Genomic DNA, 22424 nt, shown 5'->3' with positions numbered 1-22424 from the left:
GCTGAGCTGTTTTATTCAATATACTCCTGTCACCTCGCAAATAAAGTGAGGGAGAGAGGTCAGTGCAAGCTGTCAGTGCTTCAGCCTTTACTGGCATTCATCTGCTGAGTGTTTTAAATGAATGAAGCTTTTGTTTTCAAATGCATTTTCTTTTCTGCATTTCAAATGTTTTCTTTTCTATCTCAAGACCTAACACTCCCATAATGCAAACACATCAAAAGCACTCCAGCACACTGTGTTAGAGCTTTGGGGTTCACAGACTGCTTGCAGAGGTAAATTAATGGTGAGGCTTGACCATAGGAAACAAGAGGGAGCAGCTTCTCCTTCCTAAAAAAATTGCTTTGTGTGACAGAACACAGAGTAGAGAGTAACAGTAGCCCCAGCTTGGGCGTCTCATTAGCAATCTTGACCACTTACATGTTAAGAAATGGAGTCTAAAGAATATCAGCACCAAACAAGAAGTTTCAACCACAGGATCTGCCAGCTGCAGAAAATGAATAGTGCCTGCTCAGGCCAAGCACCATTATCTATTTATTTCCATTCTCCTCCAAACACAACATGTTTCCCACAACTACTTTTGGTCTATTTCTTCTTCTTTCTCTTAATAAAGAATCAGAGCAAACCCACTGCTGAACAATACAAGTGTCATGGTTTAACCCCAGCCAGCAACTGAACACCACGCAGCCGCTCACTCACCTCCCTCCCCGCCCAGTGGGATGGGGGAGAAAATTGGGAAAAGAAGTAAAACTCGTGGGTTGAGATAAGAACAGTTTAATAGAACAGAAAAGAAGAAACTAATAATGATAATAATAACACTAATAAAATGACAACAGTAATAATAAAAGGATTGGAATATACAAATGATGCACAGTGCAATTGCTCATCACCTGCCAGCCGACGCCCAGTTAGTCCCTGAGCAGCAATCCCGCCGCCCCCACTCCCCCCAGTTTATATACTAGATGTGATGTCACATGGTATGGAATATTCCTTTGGCCACTTTGGGTCAGCTGCCCTGGCTGTGTCCCCTCCCAACTTCTTGTGCCCCTCCAGCCTTCTTGCTGGCTGGGCATCAGAAGCTGAAAAATCCTTGACTTTAGACTACACACTACTGAGCAACAACTGAAAACATCAGTGTGTTATCAACATTCTTCTCATACTGAACTCAAAACATAGCACTGTACCAGCTACTAGGAAGACAATTAACTCTATCCCAGCTGAAACCAGGACAACAAGTAACAAAGTTGGGGGATATGAAAAGATCTAAAAGTATATAGAGTTCGTCAGCCTGAAATTTTATCTGTGTAGCATTCTGTACAACAAACAGGTCTACCATGTTATAAATCTTCTTAAGCTTTTTCTTTGAACAAATTGCTGCTCTGAATGATGCAACACTAGCTACTTCACCTAAGAGTGACTGCTAAATGACATGATCCAAAGCCTCTAAAACTATCTCTACACTTACTATCTTTAACCTTGTGCTAAAGGCATGTCAGTGGCTATCTCCATCCATTGCATTACTTTCACTATTCTGTCTTACAAAAGCCTCAATTTTTCACTCATGTCTGTATGGAAGAAGTCACTTAAACCAAAAGTATCAAGAGAGACTATGAAACTTCCAATCCACTGTGTTTAACCCTTTCTTCTGTTCCACAACATGACTGGGGAACCTTATTAAAATTTTAAGACTTCTCACTTAAATATAGGATGCAGGGTCTCAGAAAGAGTGACAACTTTGTCTAACAAAGATGTTTTGGATGCAGATTATAAGATTATTTGCAATCCCCTTAACAATTCCAGTGCTTTTAAACTTTTGAGTGACCTTTACTAATTCTGTACCAACAGAGCTCATAATGTTATGGTAAGAAGGAAAAGTCTAGCTGATGAGAATCTAGCATAACTACACATCACTTCCAATACTGATCAACCAAAAACTCTGCTAAAAACTGCACAATAACCCCACTATCAAGAACACTGTGTAATTGTTCCTTTTTTTTTTTTTTTTTAAATTCTGCACCCCTCAGTACTACAGTGATGCCACATATACTTCAAAGAAGAAAGAAAACCAAAGTATTTCCAACTTCTAAAACGCTATGGTGTCTTACCAGCTGACAGCATGTTTTCGTTACAGGCAAAAGCCAGGAGCACAAGTGAGGCACAGGGAAAACAGATATAATTGCAGGAGAGGCAAGCACATTATTAGTAATAAAAAGTGACATGGTCACAGCCACAAGGAGGTCCACTGTATGAACTTTTCGTGCCAGAAGGCACATAGGAGACCATGAGAAAAGCATTTCCTTACATAAAAATTTAATGACTAATATCCATGAGCAACTAGAAGGAAATGTTGTGTTTCCCAGATTTCAGCAGGATTTCTCTGCCTCTATGGTAAAGCCTTCACACAATGTAATAAGGATGAAACCAGCATCTATCAATAAAAGTCAGTTGAGAGTGTTTGTCTATGCAATTCTGTAAGACAGACACTATCTTTCCTGAGGTTAAAGACGCTGCAAGCTGCCATTTTAGAGTTCTGTATTAATTCTTTGCCTCTAAAAAAATAACCAGCAAGGTTATCAAGAATGTTTCTATGAAGTTTAAGTTCCGTTTTGAAGTTCTGGTTTAGCTTTGATCTTCCTCAGACAAACTGCTACTTGTCCTTCAGGACTTCCCTATTGTTATAACTGGAGCATAAAGATGAAGAAAAGCTGGAGCTCACAAATTAAAATGGTGGGTAATGAAGTTAGTGACACAGTCACATATCAATCACTAATAGATTGGGATTTGGAGGATTTACTTCTAATGGTGGTAAGACTACAAATATAGCATATTCTCTCTACTGGATGATTGTTTCTCATAAGACATTAACAGTACTATTTTAGTAGCTAGTTATTGTTATCTTTTAGGATGAAATTCCCATTTCAGCTCAGCAGGAATAGCTTTATTATATGAAGTAGGGATAATCACTCCACAAAAGTTAATGTAAAGCTACTCCCCACCAAAAAATGTTTATACTTAAGTTTAAATAAGCACAATTTTTTGGTGATTTAGAAGGTACTGATGAAACATTTTTTAAGGCACACAAAAATCTCTTAATTTTTGCAAAGAATCTTTGCCTCTCCATCTGTTCAATCAAACAATTGTATTACAACATTTAATATTGGCTTCTTTCGATAATCTAAAAGAAACTTATAAATGCTGGGAAAACTGCATTTAGGGCATGTATAAACTCACCAATAATGTTTCTAACTGCTGAGATACACAGATGAAAAAGACAAGATAAATACAAAGCATTCTCAGACATGTCCCTTCCAGGGATAGCTAGTGGTTTAAGAAAAAAAAAAAAAAGAAAATTGACTAAAAAAAGTGCAACCTAATGATTTGGATATGACTACACCGACAAAACTTTGCATATGCCTTTGCATGAATTTTTCTTCTGTTTCAGACACTTATAGTTAGAAACCAAAAATATCACAAATTAATCTGTGGGGAGATATTCTTGGTTTACACAGACTGTAATATTGTGATCAACTGCACATTCAGTGCCTATTATTTTTAACATTCAAACAATATTACTTTTATTAAGATAGGCCTGGAGTTAAGTTCTAACATCAGACCTTTTCCTCTACATTCCTTCATATTTTTGCAAGACAAGCTACAACTAATACTAATTCAAGACAATAAGTGCTACTCACTAATTTGTGGATTCAAATTATGAACTCAACCATTTTGAAGGCAGAAAAACCCACACCCACATCACATGAATATTTTGAAACAAATTCAAACTCTCCTATGCAATTTATCGTACCAAACTTTATTGGACACTATCCAATATTATCCTTACCAATGATGCACAGAACTATCCTTACAAAGATTCCATAATTCTGAAAACCTGCCACATCCAATTTTTTTTTTTCTTTCCCTTTTTCCACTTCTTTTTTCCTGCTGGAATGCCTCAAAAATATTTTTATACTACAAGCATCATTAAAAGCTAAGGTTTTGTTATTGTGAGAAACCAGCAAAAGCCAACACCTAATGCAGCAAACTGGTTGCATTCATTCTCTGAGTTAACAGTTAAACTACAACCAGTTTAGAAATTAATCTAAGAGCCATCCTGAAGAAAGTCCTTGCTTTAGACCCACAGTATAACGTAATTTCCTCCTCCACAAAATATCCTATTCTAATTTAAAACAAAAATGTACATATTTATATTTACATATAAATTTTATGTGCTTTAAGGCTAAGATTTAAGAGTCTCATGTAATCGTCTTGTTATGCCTATGCGTGCAATCATATCAGATATATCCTGCTTTGTTTACAGGGTGGCTACAGCATACAATGCACAAAACGGACAAGAAGGATTTTCTAAATTTCGCCCCACTTTTTAGATAAAACTACATTAATATGTGTAGGTATATAAAACTTCCTAGATCTTTCTTGTAAGTTACATATATAAAATAATAAACTTGTATTTTCCAAGAACAGTTTCTCTTGAAAGGTAGATACAACCCAAATACTTGTGTTTCACAGTAATTGTTGTCTCATCATAAAAAAAGATTTTTATAATTAAGGGTGAATTTTTAGCCTTGTTGAAATCATCATTTTGTCACCATTTTCCTGTGATGAATCAGGATTTCATCAGAAACACTAGAGCTAAGGTCTAATTAATATCATTAGCAACGTTTTAGTTTGGAATAGATTCAACAGCTTTTTCTGTTACTTTTCAATCCTGGTTTTGTAACACTTGTGCATTTTCATTCTTCCCTGTCTTAACAGCATACAGATTAAGTTTAAAAAATGCTTGATATAGTTGTTTTTAACAAGGGTTATATCTAAAGCAATAAAGATTCCTTTATTTGAAAATATGTAGACACAGAGATGATTGGGGAGCTTATAAGGAAACACTATTCTAAAATTTCCTTTTATACTCTCATTTGCACTTTTAATTTGTATTGAACCTTAATCCTCCTTCAGTTAATTTGGCAACATTCATACCAGATCCAGTGTATTTACAGCACATATTAAAAAAATCCACAAAAAAATGACATAAAAAAACAGTGAGAAACCCCAAACCTAATTTCTACAATGATAGCGATTCTTCATCAGAAAGAAACAGCAGTTACCTTGATGAAGCTTGAACTTTACTTGATTCAGGAATTTCTGGTACAGGTCGATGCCTTAATATAAAAGACCGGCTTGCTCTTGGAAATACTTTCATGCAGTTTTGCGTATAAGAATAATATAAGTCATTGTCTATCATTTCTCCTTTAAACTTAAAGAATGGAGAATTTGACTCACTATCAGATAAATCATCCTCAACTGCGAACATCAGATGTTTGTTTTCATTGTAGTTTGTCTCACATGAATGAGCAAATGAAGAAGGAGGATCATGAAATGCCAAACAGCAAGCCAAGTGCTCATCAGCTTGGTATGCAGCAGCTTCTTCCAGTGATGTATCTGGCTGAGTATTCATCTTAATACTTCCACTTGGATTGACAGCTTTTAGTATGCTGTCTGAATTCTGGTATAGACTAGAAAAATCCAAATTTGTAAAGCTATCATCATTTGCCTCCAATAAGTTTTGCTCTGCAAGTTCAAACCTTTCTTTATCAATGTAAGGTTTATTAAGAAGCTGTTCTGACAATGTTGCAGGTATCAAGCTAGTCTCATCTACACTGGAATTGCTTATTGGAGACTCCTGATCCGAGGACGAATACTGCTTCTCTTCCAAACCTTTCAAGTCTTTGAATTTTAGATTTTCACGGAAAAGAGAATTTCCTTGCATTTTTGAAAGAGTGGTGCCTAATTGCTTGAGAATCCTTCTGCGGTGCCCTGTAGGCAACACTCCCATTTGCTGAAGCACGCTGTTATTTATTCCCACGCAATCTGTCACAATGTTATAGCCATATTCTTTAAAGTTAGGAAGATACTGCCCCAAGTTAATATTGACCAAGAATTCTTCAATATCAGTGTCATTGCCTGTGGATGACATGATGGCAGCTTCATTCCGAATACTGCCCCGCACAGTCATGTAGAAATATAGTCAGGATGTGTGCATATTCACTAGCAACAAAGCTCTCTAAATTTGGTGTCACCCAACCAATGGAGAATATCAGTTTCTTCAAGACACTTCTTCGAGTTTCTTCAGTTCAAACTGATTTTTTTAAAGACTGCAAACCTATGGAAAAGAAAAAGGGCATTAAAAAAAAATTCCCAGCTGAATTCACATTAATCTTGGATAAAATTTCAAAAGGCTCCCTGTGATTTCTACAGTAACATTTTTAAATTGCTTATATATGAAAATTTCAAGGAGGGTAAACAGCATAACCTCTCCATCCTTTTATCTTTCCGTCCTTTTATCTCAGCCTGTATAAAGAGAATAGAGAAATCAAAGTCTTAGCACAAGGAATACAGTCTGAAAACATATAATCCTAGTAGTTACATTAAAATGAACAGCTAAGAGATGAACCACTTATCTACATACACACTCTCTTATTACACAGTACTTGGATATAAGAGGGAGAAAAAGTGATCTAAGACCAGAGCTGGCACCCAAAGCTTTCCTATTCCCACGCTAGCACCAGTTAACTACAGCATAGGGCTTCTACTTCCTTATGTTCTGAGCTTTAAACTCTTTTTGGCACAGAAACACACTTTCAATGGGAAAAAGGAAAAATGACTGGCTAGAACATTCTATGTGAACTGCGGGTTCAAGCCCTCTTCAATTCAGAATCCAACTGAACAAGTACCATAACCAATAAAATACTTTACAAAGGTAGAATCACTTCTGAGTATGTGGGGGGGCAGGGGCAAAGCGCCTTAACTGTTTAAATAACCACAGTCAGAAAGCTATGGAGGTGATCAAGATACATCTTGCAGATCAGGCCCTTCAAAGAACTGTCACGAGGGGAAACAGGTAACTACTAGCTTTTCAACTCTGTCAAGGAAGCATTTTTCCCTTGGCTACAAACAGTAGCAGAGGCATAACCCCATAGGCAAGTTCTGGCCTCCATGCTAGGGACATTTGATATCTCAAGTGCCCATGACAGTTTTGCCTCAGTATTTTCCAACTCAGCTCTTGCACTCTCCAGATTCCACCTGAGTTCTTCTTTCATGGGCCATATCCAAATTCACGATTTACAGAATCCAAAGCGGACGGAGAACCTACCATTCTGAAGGTGTTTGAGACAGCCTGAAATCACATTTCTTTAAAGAAGGTTTCTGATCAACAGCAGTCAACAGGTTTTTTCACCTCCCTCTTCCTGTATAAAGAGTAAATTGGCCTTAGGGAAACCTGCTGACTGTAGCAGTTGTCCTGGCGTGCAGGTACTAGCCTTAAGCAGCCTGGAAAAGAAAGAACAGCTTCAGTAGAATGGCGTAAGACTTAAGTAGCAATTAGAAAGAAAAGAAATCATATGCCCAGAATATATCCATGGTAGTAGGTATTGATACCTTATTCTTCAAAGTATTTCCTGACAAAAAGGGCACTACTTATGATCTAGAATTGAAGCTTAAAAGATTGCCTACTTTTGTACTGTATCAATTCCTCCAATAAAGGGCAAAACCTCTTCCTGTAAGATTTCCCCAATGTCTTTTGAATAACTAAGTTATTATTCAGAAAAGCAGTCATAAATAAATCTTTACACCACACCTCATTCCCCAAAGCCACATACAAATAAATATAAGTTTAAAATCCTGTACTGAATGGAGCACAACTGTTATCACTGCTATTGGCAATTGCACTTTATTATGATTATGAAATAAATTATAAAATCACTAACTCTATCACTAGAAGTCTTTTCTTGCAAAATTTTGTGAATAACTATTACTCCCACACTTGCAAAAAGTGGTAATCAAAATCAGGTAAAAACCAAACCTCTTCATCCTTACACCATACATATATATATAATGTGACATAATAAGAAGAAAAAAAGATTAACAAACCCACATTTTTCTGGGAGATGTAAAAATCAATGCAGCACACTTACTATAAATGTTCTATTATTTAAAATACGTCTTTGGATTCTTGCTAATCTCTTTAACTTCATTTTGGGGGCAGTATTTTTTATCAGCTTTGATCACTGTCCACAAGTCTGAGAAGTGTCTTATTATCCTGAATATGAAATTCATACAATTAAAACTTTTTACAGCGAGAACTCTACAGGCCAATCAGATACCAACCTCTCAAGAGAGATGAAGTTTGTTAGGGAGTTAACCCTCACTAAAAGATTCCCAAGTCATTTAAATTCAAAGAGCCTTGCATTGAGCTAAAGTGATTAACAATCAGCTTTTAGATTTAACTTCGTCCTTTCCCAACCTGCGTACTTATCTAAACACTCATCGTTCCTTTAAAAATTTCAGACATCAACATTTCCTCAAGCTTTTCATGTAAGCCTCTAGCCACAAAAGATAAAATTCAACAGTATGGCCTCCACCCATCTCTAAACCCTGAAAAATACAAATATAAATACATAGTCTCTTAAGAAGTTGAATATATATTCTGAGTATAGAATGAGAAATAATTAGTACAGAAACTACTAAAGTGAGCAAAAAGCATCAGGCAGGCACTGTTTGTGCCAGAGAATAGTCTTTCATGTACCCATTAATGGGGAAAAAAAAAAAAAAAAAAAAAAAAACCAACCACCACATGTTCAAGTGTATAAAACCTCTACAAGGTTAGCATATCAGTCTAAGCATTTTAAAGTTGGAGTTGCAATTGGTTCTCAGCCACTTCCACCTTCCTTGGCAGTTCTGGGTTTCATGGTGGTGTTTGGGTATTTTTTTCCCCTGAGGTGTTAGTATTTATTTTCAGACAGTATCATTTTCTCAATCCCTCCACCTTCAGCAGTAACAAAAAAGACACTTAGGAAAGTAGCTTTTAGTTATATATTCATAAATAAATATATATTTTTATATAAACATATATATTTATACCCCCACACATATATTTATACCCCCACACACTCTTTTCAGTATCTAAATACTGTTTGTTCTACATGCGGTAACTTGCCTACACCTTATTCTGGAACACCTCCAGTGTTGTTACTTCAAGAACTCAAATAGCCATGTATTATCAGTTATTTGGATCCCAACCCATCTCTGTATAAACCACATAACAATGCAGAGGATTACCTAGCACAGAACAAACTTTGTTTCCAAATTTGCAGTGTACTTTATAAACGAAACATGCAGTAGACCAAGAAAGGAAGAAACTGCCTGCTGAGAAGGCAGTTTGACCACAAAATGCCAACACTGCTAGAAGCTGAAGCCCAAGCCATTTTCTGTTTCTATACTGTCCGGGTTTCAGCTGGGATAGAAACTGTCAATGCATCCATCAAGATTTACAAAAACATGTTATAGATCTGGCCTAGCTATACAGCTGGTTAGATGCCAGTAAGTTCACAGTCACACCTATTTTGTGGGTCTGAGCAAAGGGTTATACTGACACCTGTTTTAGTTTGACTACTCAGCCAAAGATTCAAGTAACAAACAGCTAAACAAATCTACACACACTCATGAATGTTTGCATCGCAGGCTAGAAGAGAAACACTGAATGGTTTCTTACAATGTTTTATCCTTACTAAAGGCTTAAGTTCAAGAACCATACAGAAAAGCAGAACTCAAGGACCACCTTATCCAGTATATTAATCTATTTCAATGTAATTAATATCAATTAAAAAAGAATTTAATCTCCTCCATAGCTTTAATTGCCGAATAAGTCATAACAAACCCTAAGGAATGTTTGTACAGCATTAGGTATGTGGTACATATATATATATGATATATACACATTTATATGCATACATTGATTTTCACATCCATATTTGTACCACAACAAGTTTCAGTAAACAATAGTCTTCAACATCAGTGCACATGGTTGCATACATCCTGCAAAACAAAACTTTTCCTCTCAGCAGCAAGGCAAAATAGATTTTTCCTACAGTTTTTGATAGAAATAAATATCAAAAAAAGAAAAGAAAAAAAAAAACCAAGGGGAATTTGGCCTTGCTTAAATAAAACTGATTCTTGCTGTACTATCTCATTCTCTAATATAGAGTAACTAAGACAAAAGTCATCATTCAACATGGTTACTAAAAACAGGAAAATGCTGTAGCGTTTATACAAAAATCAAGCTTCTTGGAAGACACTTGACCATTCAATTTTATAGAAATAAGGGTAAAACATCTAAATTGCTACGTGGAAAAAACAATACAAAGGAAACCATCTGGGCTTTTTTTCCAAGAAAATATGTTTTGGCAGGGCACGAATTGCAATTTGTGTTGCATATCCCAAGCCTTATATGGGATCATCCAAGTTTCTTTCACAGAAGATGATGTTTCTCACACTTCTTTTCAAACTGATTTTCACGTTCTGTCTTTTCACATCTTATGGAAGGGGCTTAGACAAGGAGGTACAACAACTCAGAGTGGCATAACAGTTCTTTTTGTTTTACTAAAAGTGACAGTGAAATAGAACCAACGAAAAATGACAACACTGGCACAGAAAAACATACGTAACTTTCAGGACCTTTCCTCACATGGAGGATAAGTACCTGCATCTAACATTCTGAAAAACTGTATCAGTTGATTCTATGATTCTTCCATTCTATGATTTTCAAGTTGAAAAGTCTTCAGGACAACATTGATTGGAAGATAGACAAACCTATGTTGAAGCAAGCAAGCAATCCAACTTTTAATAATGAAATGCGCAAGCAGTAAGACATAGCTGAATATAGAAACGCTCAAGTGAGACTTTTTTCCTTTTTAAGATCACTACAGCTATTAGCCTGAAGAAAGCGTCAAACCTTTAGAAGTGCATGGCAAGATAATCACACTTTAAGCAATCAGTTCAACAAATACCAGCAAGTTCAGGCTTGCTCCCAGCTTCTGCTAAACCACTACTAGATTAAGATCCAAACTAAGAGGTAAAAAACCCAAAACAAAACAAAAAAACAGTACAACAGGACTTACCACGGTGCAGAATGAAATCTGCCAGTAGTGAATTTAATCTTCTTCCCATTGTACTTAACTGCATACAAACTGACAAGATTAACAGGCCTAGAAAACGCTGTAGATCATTAAAGATCTTTCAAAAAATTTACATAATGCAATCTGTGTACTGACTGCATGCTCAAAAAAAAAAAAAAAAAGAAAAAAAAAATCTCAAAAGACCTTTGTAAAGTGGTTACTTAATTCATTAACATTTGGGTCAACCCAGAGCAAGATAACCGATTGCAACAATTCTGATAGAACTGTTCCCCTTCCAAATGCAAGGAAGTTACTAAGTGTAGTTCAACGTAGGGGTAATTACGAAATACCTTTAATCACATCCTCTGTCAAAATGTTTCTCTGTTTTTTTTTATTTCAGAACAGTTCTCTTTCAGAGAAAAGTTCAGCCACCTTCGCTATCTTGGAGTCAAACCTCATACCGCGAGAAATTCCAGTGGAACAACTTGCAGAGTCTCCAGAGTTAGGAGCTGCATGGCAGGAATAAGCAAGCTAAAGGTGGAATTGGTTGAGTACACTTTAGCAAGTTGCTGTGCCAACACTCGGGTGCTGTCTCATTCACTTTGTCTTTTCCGTCTAGGACTTCCTAGTGGCTCTTTGACTTTCTCAAGATGAACTTCATGTGTTTTCTGATAAAATTTCCAGAAATATACTGGCAGCTAACAAGAAGTCTGTTTGTGTCTAACTTCACAAAAACAACTCATAGAGTAAATAAACACGCAAGAGTAAAGCACTGCTCCTTAGTATGACATTTACATACAGACCGTTAAAATAATATAAGCTAAAAAGAAAACAGGAGGAAAAAAGATAAATACACGCCTTATTTTCTACCTGCCTACAAGCTATTTCTTGTCAGATTCCAACTTCGGTATCTGACACTTATCTGAGGCATGCCCTGTACCGAACCACTCGGCCTCGCCCCTGAACTCGCCGGCAACTTCAAAGCTGCTCTCCGGCAGGGCGGTTTTCGCCGGCCGCGGCGGTGCCGCCGGCGGGACCGGGACCAGGACCGGGACCGGGACCTCCAGCATCCCAGCAGCGGCCCACGGAGAAGCTCCGTGCCGCCAGGGGCCCTGCCCGACCCGGCCCGGCCCGGCCCGGGGCGCAGGCCGCCGCGCACAGGGCAGCAGGCGGGCAGTCCTTGCCCTCCACCTCGCAAACTCCGCAGCCCGCCGAGGCTGGCTTACCTCTGGCAAAAAGCAGCGGGGGAAGGGGGCAGAGGTAAGGAAGAGCAGGACTTTAGATCGCTTCAGCTTTCTTTTCTCTCTCCGGCTCTCCGCTCGCTCGCTTTCTTGCTTGCTTTCTCTTTCTTTCCTTCCTTCCTTCCTTCCTGCCCCCACACCCCACCCCCGCGCTGCTCCCCGGCAAGCCGCAAGCCGCGCCCGCGGCGCGGAGCTCGCTCGCTCGCTCCCTCCCTCCTTCCCTCCCTCCTGCGCTCCCGCAGAAGGCGGCCGCACCTAGGCGCGGGCGGGGAGCGCCTGCCGCTCCCCGCCCGGGCCGCCGGGGCGGGCGCTCAGGGCGTGCTCGCCGGGCAGCATATTTCCTGAGGAGTCAGGAGGAAGCCCGCTCGCAGCCGCGGGCTTCGGCTCTGGGAGCGCTTGCTGCCCCAGCCCATCGCTTCACAGGCGCCCGCGGCCCGCAGCCGGGGCTGGGGTGGCGTCGGGGCTCCCTCCCTACGAGGCAGCCGGCAGCCCGGCCAGCGAGCAAAGGGCTTCTTCCCGCCATCACCTCCGGCAGCACACGGAGCCACGCTCAGGGCGGGCGCTGCAGGTGCGAGGAAGCAGTATTGCCTTACAGTCGTGGCACAGCTGTTGCGTGACCACTTGCTTTAAATAAATAAATCGATCAATCAAATCACTAAGCTTTCAGTAATGCACATAACTTCCCCACTTCTAGGAACTCGCCTACATCTGTGAATTACTGTCACCCAGCTGAAACTAGCTTTCTGTTACACAAAACGAGACTGAAAAGTACCTTCATACACTCCATCGGTGCACATATGCATCTTCCTCTTGATGTATCAGTTCTGATTTTTTCTGATCAAATCCAAGAACGGACCAGGAGGCTCACACTGTTGTAGCTGAAATCTGAGGCCTGCCACTCGGTTGAAGCAGAAAAGAAGCAAAGATTTTATTGAGAAACAGAGGCCAGTAATTAAAGTGTTCATTTAGGAGCAAGTAAACCTGGGTTCTTTTTCCTGCTTCAAAGACTGCTTGCTACATGCTAAATACAGCCTTACTAAATAGACTTACTAATAGTAAGGCTGTTAAAAACTGTTGGTGCCATGGTAGTAATAAAATGAGGTTTCAGGATCACAATTTTGAATGTAAACAACTTTTTCACTCTCCAGCTTCCAGTCAAAACAATTAGAAGTTTGAAGGTCAGCATTACAGAACCAATTCCACCAGTGCCCAAGCACTTCTGAATATCCTGCTGCAACTCCTAATTATTAGATGCCTAAATACCAGTGTACCAAAAAAATGTGGTTAATTTTACCTCCTAAACTTGCATTGTGCAAGCCAATCTTGTGGCAAGAAAGTCCCACTCCAGTGCAAACTTTTGGGTTTGCCTTTTTAGATAACCTAAAGAAATTCATTATGTTCTTGCTTGACTTTTTATTAATGCTTTTGCTGCATCTGGCTTAGTTCATTCCCAATTACTTGCAAAGGGACCCATATGTTTCTGAACCAACTTAGTGCACAGATGTGATTCAGGTAAGTATACTAACACCCTTTTTGGTCATAGCCTTTCTGGATTGTAACCTAATGACTCAGAGTCATCCGATCACAGATTTGCCTAAGATTTCCAGCTAAGCCTAGCTTCCTTTCAGAACAGTAAGAATGCTGACTTAGAAAGGGAATTTCAACCACAGTAACTTAAAATATTTGAAAGATTCAGGTCTTGTAAACAACAAAAGACCTGCCCCCTTTGTAAGGTTTACCCTACCATGCAAAACCCCAATTAGTTAGCAGTTTATGCTGGGCTGAACTTCTTTTTCCTCCAAGTCTTAAGGTATGGTCATTGATTAATACCCTTGAGCTCTTCTCTCTTCTCTGTCAAGAAATTCCTAAGTCCTTCTATAAAGTCCACCTTTCTTTCTCTTCCAGGAGACCAACCCATGTGATCTGCCCATGCAAGTGGGCCAGCAGCAGAGACTACAGATAACAGTCCCTTCAGTGTTTGTCTTTAAAAGAGATGTCAGTCTCACATGGAACAAGAGATTGGCTTCAGCACATTTACACTTGTGCAGTAGTAGCATCTCCCCTCAGAGCATAATGTGACACTGCACCCTGACACACTGTGCCTCAACCAGAATTATACTTACCTATTTTTCTTGACCACAACACGAGACCACAAGATCTATTTTTTGTTTCTAGGGTTGGGAGGGTTTTTTTGGGGGGGAGGGGGCAAGGAATGAGAGAAATAAGCGCTAAATGTCTGAAACACCTACTCAGTTGTGTTTATATACTTCTGTTTGCGTTATGTCCAAAGAAACTGCAGTAGACACAAGTTCATTTTAAGCCATGTTGTGTTTGGGGGTTTAGGGGTTTTTCTTGTCTTTTTGTGTATGTCTAAATGACATTATCAGTATCAGGTAAACCTATATGCTGTTTTACTCTTTGTTAGAAATAGTGTAATTTATCAGATTCAAAGAAGCTCTCAGGTGTCTGATTTATCTACAGCACATAGTTAGTTCTCTGTCAGAACATGGAATGGCAGCTTTCTACCAGCATGGTAAAAAAAACCCTTACAAAAATCTAAAAGGAAATTGCATCTTACTAATTCTGATGTAATTCAGATATGACATAAGGCACGCTACTATTCTATGGCTTGTTGATATTGCTGAGTTTTGAAAATCTGCTGACAGGCTTGAAAACTGCAGAGATTTTATTATCTGAGAATTCCCTCTTCCCTGGAGTTTCTGTATTACTATCATGAAAAAATGTTAGGTAGGTAAAGTTTTTTTAGTAAGTGAAGATAAAATTTCAGTTTAGAAATAAATTATAAAAAAAGTTGCAAGACTTTTGCTATATCCTCTGAAAGACATTAGGGCTTTTTGTGTCCTAAAATACATTTGACCATACAAGAAAGTCATTCATAGTGAACATGCTAAGATTGCCTTCCAGCTCAGATTTATGGTTACAAAAACCTTTAAAATAACCTTGTTTTCCAGTAATGGTATTGGCCTGATAATTTTTAATATTATCAGTCCACAAGAATAACCATGTAAGTCTGTGTTCAACTGAAGATTGAATAATATTATCTAAACTGTACAGGAACTGATCCTTAGAATATGAATCTACCCCAGATTTCCACACTCTATCCATGTGGTTTGTCATAAGTCGAAGTAGATGTTTGCCACATTTTTTATTGTTCAGTAAGCTAGTAATGTAACCGATTCAAACTAGTCGGCCATTTTCCAATTTTCAAATATTGTAATTTTTGGATGTGTATGTCTTTAAAACTATGGATCAGTTCTACTTGCTGCATATTTATTGTATTTAAGAGCTCCAAAACTAGCTGCACAAACAGCAAAGTGATAAGATAAACTGGGGGAAACAACTGCTACTCCTTCCTTTATGGATGGCCTACAAGTAGCTCTGATATTTACACCAAGTTTTTCAGCTATCTAAAAATACACAGAAGAACTGAGTTTATTTGTGACTTGTAATGAGATTATTTCTCTCTCTGCTGTAAAAATAGCACATATTCCCATTGAACACAGTCCAAGCTAGGTAGCAAGTTCTAAACTTGGTCTTCTGCAATCTTTTCAGTCTCATTTGCTCTTCTGTAAAACAGAAGTAATAAAATTCATCCACCAGTCTCCTCAAGGTGTTGAGAAGGTTAAATGTATTTTGGTTTTGGAGCTTGTGAAGCATTATAAAAAATGAAACGTTAGCTACATCTCAAACAACGAGCAGGTGAGTATCTAGGCCTTTTATGATTTGAGCTTCACTACTGTTATAGTATAGCGCCGATATTATTGTTAGTAAAATATCAGGAAAACTAACCTTGGAAATTAAATCATGCATTACAATTTTCACAAGCAGAGTTCTAGCATGAGGTAACATATTTCACTCGGTAAGACAAAAATGCTGCAAAGCTTCAGAAAAATGATAGGGCTGTAGTTAAGAATAAGCACAAAAGTTGAGATACCAGGTTCAGGTTTTGCATTTGCTGTCAACTGTTTATGTGACCCTGGGATTCCTCTCAGCCAGTTACTCAGTGCATTATACCTCAGTTACTTTTGCATGTCTCACTTGACACCAACCTACGTTTTTACTCAGATCTGTAAGCCACTTTGACCCATACCCAATATTTTAATGTAATTGTATCATAGCCTGTCTGATTTCCAAGAAGCATCATAAGATAGTTCCCTGTACCATATGATGGATTTGTATTTTTTAGACTATCACTTTATAAAGTAGTTAATGTTCTTCTTTACAGGTATGACAACATAACGTTTGTGGCTTTTGTCATCTTATTTCCTTTAATGGTTACATGTTTGACCTTAATGCAGTCTCTGTTTTCTTAAAGGTACTGATGGACTCATGAGGTAGTCTCTTTAAGCTATTTTGATATTGATATATGACTTTTGAAACAAATGACATAAAGCTGGTGTAACAGGGTGATATACTGTTTACTGATTACTTTTACAATATACCGATTTTTTTTCTTTCCCTTACCAATTCTGGTGACAGTTAAATCAGAGTGAATTTTCTGGCTTATGTATTGTGTATTGCACTCAACTGCACATGCAAAATCCTCTATAGGCAAAAGTTTTTCAGATTAACTGAAATACTCCTTCTGAGAATAAAAACACTTTAAAACCAATAGTAACATTTGCTCTAAAAGCACCTCTCGTTTAGTGGTCATGGGTGAGTCAGAAAAGTGGAACTTGACCTCACTCTCAATCAGAGTCTGTAAAGATGGCTATTCAAAATACATCCCTGGGACAACGTAAGGTTTCTGGAAATTAAGTAGGGTCTATCTACTGCCTTTTGCACACAGTACAGTACTTCCCTGGACTAACCCGTTCCATGTCCTGTCTTGAGCCAGCACCCGACCCTGTTCATACAGCCCTATGGGCTGGTGATCCCCCACTTTCATATACATTGATACGCGTTTCAATCTGCAGACAACCTGATAATTTTGTCTGCAGTGCTGCTTTATTTGAATTCATTGCTTATGGGGACGTAAAAGCAAGTCCTACGTATAAGATTCACCTGAGTTCACATGCCTAGAAATGAAAACAGCAAATTTACTCTAGCAAGACAGGGGGGTTAAGCTCTTGCTTCAAATGAAAGGCACTTAAACAAGAAAAAAAAAATAATTAAAAAATACCTGGCATCAATCTCTCATTCTAGCTGCTGCTTAGGGTTTCTCCAAGAAATCTGTCACTAGAAAATCGAGAGGGGTGTCTTCAATACTTTCTTTTCAGAGTACCTGTGTTCAGTGTGGGACCTTATCCCAGCACTTCTGTCTCTCATTTATATTTAAAGGTTTTCAAGTTGTTTTTGAATACCAATACAGCTTCAAAGCATGTGGTAAGTTCCTTTTAATTTCTTTGCTATTGCTCTCATTTAGGGGACCTAGTTACCTTGGCGTAACTTCCTGTCATCTTTGAGAAGTTTAATGGAGCATTCTTAAACTTATTTGAAAATAAATCCCTCTGAGGAACTTTCCTGCACATCAAAGTGCTAAATTTTTCCCATATTCATCTTTTGCACAGTTCATTGAATTGTAATGAATCACACATCATTAAGGTTTTATCCACACAGCATTGGCTTGCTTGCCAATTTCTACAGAAACCACATATGACACATTTAAAGGTGCTATTACTTTTAAAGGTCACCATCTCAGATACCTCCTTCCCTCTTTCATTTTACTTGTTGCTTGAGCAAATTTGGTATGGAAAGTAATGAAACATAATAGATGTCACAGAACTATTTTTAGAGGAAAAAATTTCCAAAGTACGACCACAGTTAAGATTGTATATCATTCAATATAGTTTCACACTATTATTTAGGTCTGGTGAAACACATTATCTCCCTTCTGTTTTTCTGTTTTCCTCATTGCTTTCTGCCCAACCAAAAAAAGCAATTCATGATAATTGGCTCACTCCTCAGGATTCTGATGCTATTAAAGCGACTAAACTGGAGGCTTACTGTATATACAAATAACACTTTAACAGGAAACTCATAATGAATATACCCCATCTGTCCATGAATGATTTCTTGTGAAGTTACTAGGTTAAGTTAGAAGCTGAGAAGTATCAAGTCTTTGAAGTTTTACCACATATATCCCATTTCACATACAGTTTCCTTAGTTTTCAATCTCTTTTCTAAATAATAAATTGAGAAACAGCCTCAAACGTAAAATGCTAAAAGAAAAGTTAAAAGCAGACAAGCCACCTGGGGAGTACCAGGTGGTACTGGAAGTACCAGTAACCTTAGTTATTTTAGGTAAACAAAGGATGGCATAAGTATTCTGCCTACAATTTTGAATTAGATTGCCATTTAAGAAATCTTATTCAAATATTTGGCTTATGTTACAAGCTCTGTTGAAATTGGTCATACCACACCATTCTATATCCAGCTAGTTATAGTTCTCGCTATCTTTTTCACCTTCTTCTACTGAGAAAATTTCATACTTCCTTCAAGGATTGTTTTGTGCCAAGGGTATCTCTTAAGAGCAATGAAGTTTTAACTCTGTTATTGAGAACAGCAGTATAACTGAGATTAGGACTTTGTCATTAGGAAAAGAAATACCATCAAGTGAAAACATCACTTTCATGTCATGTTTCTACAGCCTCTCCCTTTCTAAAATTTAATTAAAATTGCAATTAAATAAGTGTCACTTCAATATTGGATAGAATAAAGTTCTATCTAAGCCTGCACTTTTTTCTTATGTAATTAAACACTAACATTAAACCAACATCAATTATGCTTAACAACTACAAAATACTATTGCTGATCACATCAAAAGGCATTTCTGTTCCAAGAATTAGTTTTTCCCAAAGGTTATAATTAAGTAAGTTATTACTTAATCTTATAAAATGAGACAAAACAGCAGAGAGGCTGTGGAAATTATGATCTTCTCCAGGTAAACAGTTAATCAAGCTTCTGACCTTTCAGAGACACTGTGGTATTCTTGTCCTTTCCTTACAAAATAATTGGAAGGCCAATGTATCACACAAAGGCTTAATTCAAGATAATTCAATTTTGTATGCACAAAGAAAAAAAACCTATGCAAGACCAAAACCTTGACTAAATCTTTTTGCTTTATGCACAGTGCTACGGACTTCAAATTACATACTCTGCTCAGCTACTGCAATACAAAACTTACCGCTTGTTCATGAATGTTCAGAATCCTGGAGGCCTTTATAGTTCTTGCATACAGAACAAAATTAAAAGGAAATAAATTTAAAAATAAAGGAAATTCTAGTTTAAATTAATGCACTAAAACCATTCATTGCCATTTCTACGGTGCACCAATGGTCTAAATGAGCATGAAAAAAATGTAATGAAAACTGATTAGGGTATTTCATTGGCTAGGGAAAGGCCACTTTTTGTTCATATCTGTCATCAAAGCTCACTTCTCTTGTGCCTGCAAGGAATTGTCCATTGTAAGAGAAGCATCAGTAAAAGTGGTTTGTATTATTTCTTTCACAAAAGGGAGGTATAGGAAATGTGTATTACAGTTCAAACTGGATTTCAGGCAGAGTAGATTTTCAGCTAAGTCATCTCCTGTAGAAGAATGTATATAGGATAATATGGTGTATGGATTTGAGAGTATATATTGATAATTTTATCTTCCCCTACATTCTTGCTATATTTTGTAGGTTTGTGCTCAAGTAGTAAAGGACAGATTAAATGGGCTAGAAGTTCCTCTTGCCATTCCAAAGATGAGGACTCATAATGTCCTAGTCTGCAATCTCTTTGTCTTTGATCAGTACATAGATGATTATTTGTTCCCATGGAATATTATTCAGACTACTTACAAATAGTTATCAACAATTAAACTAGAAGAGAACATATAAAGAATATAAGCTGCTTTCCCCCTCCCCAGATCACAAAGTTAACCAAAGGCTGTACCTATGCAGTTTGGCATAGATCAGGCTTAGAAATGAGAAAAACACAGTTAGCACACTGATCCCATGTTCTGTGTGTTAGCTCTAGCCCAGCACAGCTGAGCATGGCTTGTTTTCTCAATATTGGTTGCCTGAAACCTCCACAGAAGCTAATATAAGGGCAAATTCAGGCCAACACCACCATGCTCCATTTAAGTGAATATAGGTACATAGGTGGCCCTACACCAGGGTTTAGCACAGGCTCAGACTTTATTCCCTCCTATACTCTGGAGCTTTGCCTTTCCTAATGTGAGGCTCATGCACACTGATTCATGGTTAAGATGGCTTAATGTCAAGTACTGTTACTACACTAGGAGTGATACACCTTTTCTAACCATGTCATTTCATAATTATGTATTTCAAGGGGATTATGACTATCTTCAAAACATCCAGCACTGGTCACTATGTTATAGCGCTAGATGAACCATTCATATGAGCATATAATGTTATTTCTATGACAGGGTACATCTATAGCACTTTGTTTTTCATACACTATTATTGTTTTCTCACTTGGGCCTTAGAATACCAGAGAGTAAGAAAAACCATTACACATTTTCAAATATTAATAGATCAATAAATGCCAAAAAATGCATTTATTGTCACACACTGAACTTTGCATTATACACAGGTATAAAGATAGAACTTACTGGGTCTGCATCATACAATCTAATCTCTTTTCCTAGCAGAACAAAGTCCACTTCCTTTGTTATCAACTATGCAACGGTGTTAAGGTATTCTGAAAAGAACATGTACATCTGCTAAAATTTAACAATTTAAACATATACTTTGATCCCTGTTTTTCTAAATTTGGTATTTTGTTCCTCCTACATCCAAGGCCACTATTTAATATGAATGTGAAAGCTGTCTTTTTTAAGGACTCTTTGAATAGTTAGAGAATATAGTTAAAAGTAAAAGTAACCCAGGGATAGGAATTGTTTCAAAACAAAACCGAGCACAGAGCCAATTTTCCACTTTGTTTTTTTGCTGATGTATTTTTGCTGTAGGATTGTTCTTCAGAAAGGTGAAATTCAATGGAGAACTAAGCTCTGAGGATGAGCGCACAGCTCTTTTGTTAGTAGTTCTTTCACACAAAATAAATAAATAGAAAACAACCCAAGACTGGAAAAGATACAATCTAGTAACAATTCTACATCTATCACAATTGTTTTTCAACTTTTTTCTTACATGTTGTCTCTTAATCAATTTCATTTTTTCCCTGTATATTATATTACCTTCCCAGGCATAGGGCCCTATTTTGGCAATTGGGTTGCAGGACACCCATGTCTCTTTTCCTGTCAGCCTGTTATTGTAAGACTAATGAGCTGGTGTCCATACGTAATAGTAAACATGATAGCTGGTGTCGTCATCTATGCACCTGATACTTTCTCAGTTAAAGACTGTATTTTAGGCAGGGATTTCCAGTGAGGCTGGGGATCCACAGTGGCCAAATCTGTGAGTTTCTTCTGATACAATATCCCAGAAATGGTTTTCTTTGTGTTTCTTTTTTTTGTGTGTGTGTGTATGTGTGTGTGTGTGTCTTTTTTTCTTCTGCTCTGGATTTTGTAATAAAAGCTGAAAGATCAAACTATAGTTTCACTGTTAAAGTTGACTCTGCTGGGGAATGGAGTAATATTGCCCTTATCAAGTCTGCTTATTCCTACTGTCCCAACCTCCTCTTTGTAGCTGGTGTGCTGTATAGTAAACCATCTCAGACAACTAATCCAGGCTGAATTTAACTTCACAGAAGTACAAGCTTAATGTGATTGTAAAACTCGAGCATTAACTGTATGATATAAATTCTATTTAAATAACCTTTGTACTACATTCTTTATCATATTGCATTGAAAGGACTTCCTTTCACATGTGTCATCTATTACAGTATCTTATTTTCTTCAGTATACTCTGTACTATATATTAATATAGGGAGTCGTATATTTTCAGAGAGTATACACTCACTTTTCTGTAATATTTCTGAATGACTCATGTTCTCTACTTTCTTTACCCTTCATGTTTTCCGGTTATATTTTACTCATTTCCACAACATTTACTTTTACAATCTGCAGTGTTCAGAAAGCTTCAAACATGGCCCAGCTAATCACCTGCACTCACCAGGTGAGGCTGGTCTGGGCCATGAAGGCCTATGGGTGCATGCAGGGCCCTGAAAGCTACTACTACAATTGGATCAATTTGGGCAAGTGTTTATGTCAAGTAAAAATGTATGATTGTTCCCAGATTTTATAGTTATGTTGTCTAATACCTGCCAGTATCGTACATAAACACAAGACTTAAAT

General features: G+C 37.7%; 1 protein-coding gene across 3 annotated transcripts in view; it reads right to left on the bottom strand.

Moving 5' to 3' along the window:
- ARAP2 (ArfGAP with RhoGAP domain, ankyrin repeat and PH domain 2) overlaps positions 1-6156 on the bottom strand; it is a 132682-nt gene extending 126526 nt beyond the window's left edge. For all 3 annotated transcript variants that reach the window (XM_052780283.1, XM_052780284.1, XM_052780285.1), the window contains exon 1: positions 5118-6156. In XM_052780283.1, the coding sequence (XP_052636243.1) occupies positions 5118-6025 (908 nt within the window). In that variant the 5' untranslated portion in view covers positions 6026-6156. The remainder of the gene's footprint in view (positions 1-5117) is intronic.
- Positions 6157-22424: the final 16268 nt, after the last annotated feature.

This window comes from Harpia harpyja, chromosome 2 (genome assembly GCF_026419915.1).
Source record: "Harpia harpyja isolate bHarHar1 chromosome 2, bHarHar1 primary haplotype, whole genome shotgun sequence".
Lineage (NCBI taxonomy): Eukaryota > Metazoa > Chordata > Aves > Accipitriformes > Accipitridae > Harpia > Harpia harpyja.
This window is presented reverse-complemented; position numbering and strand designations above follow the sequence as displayed.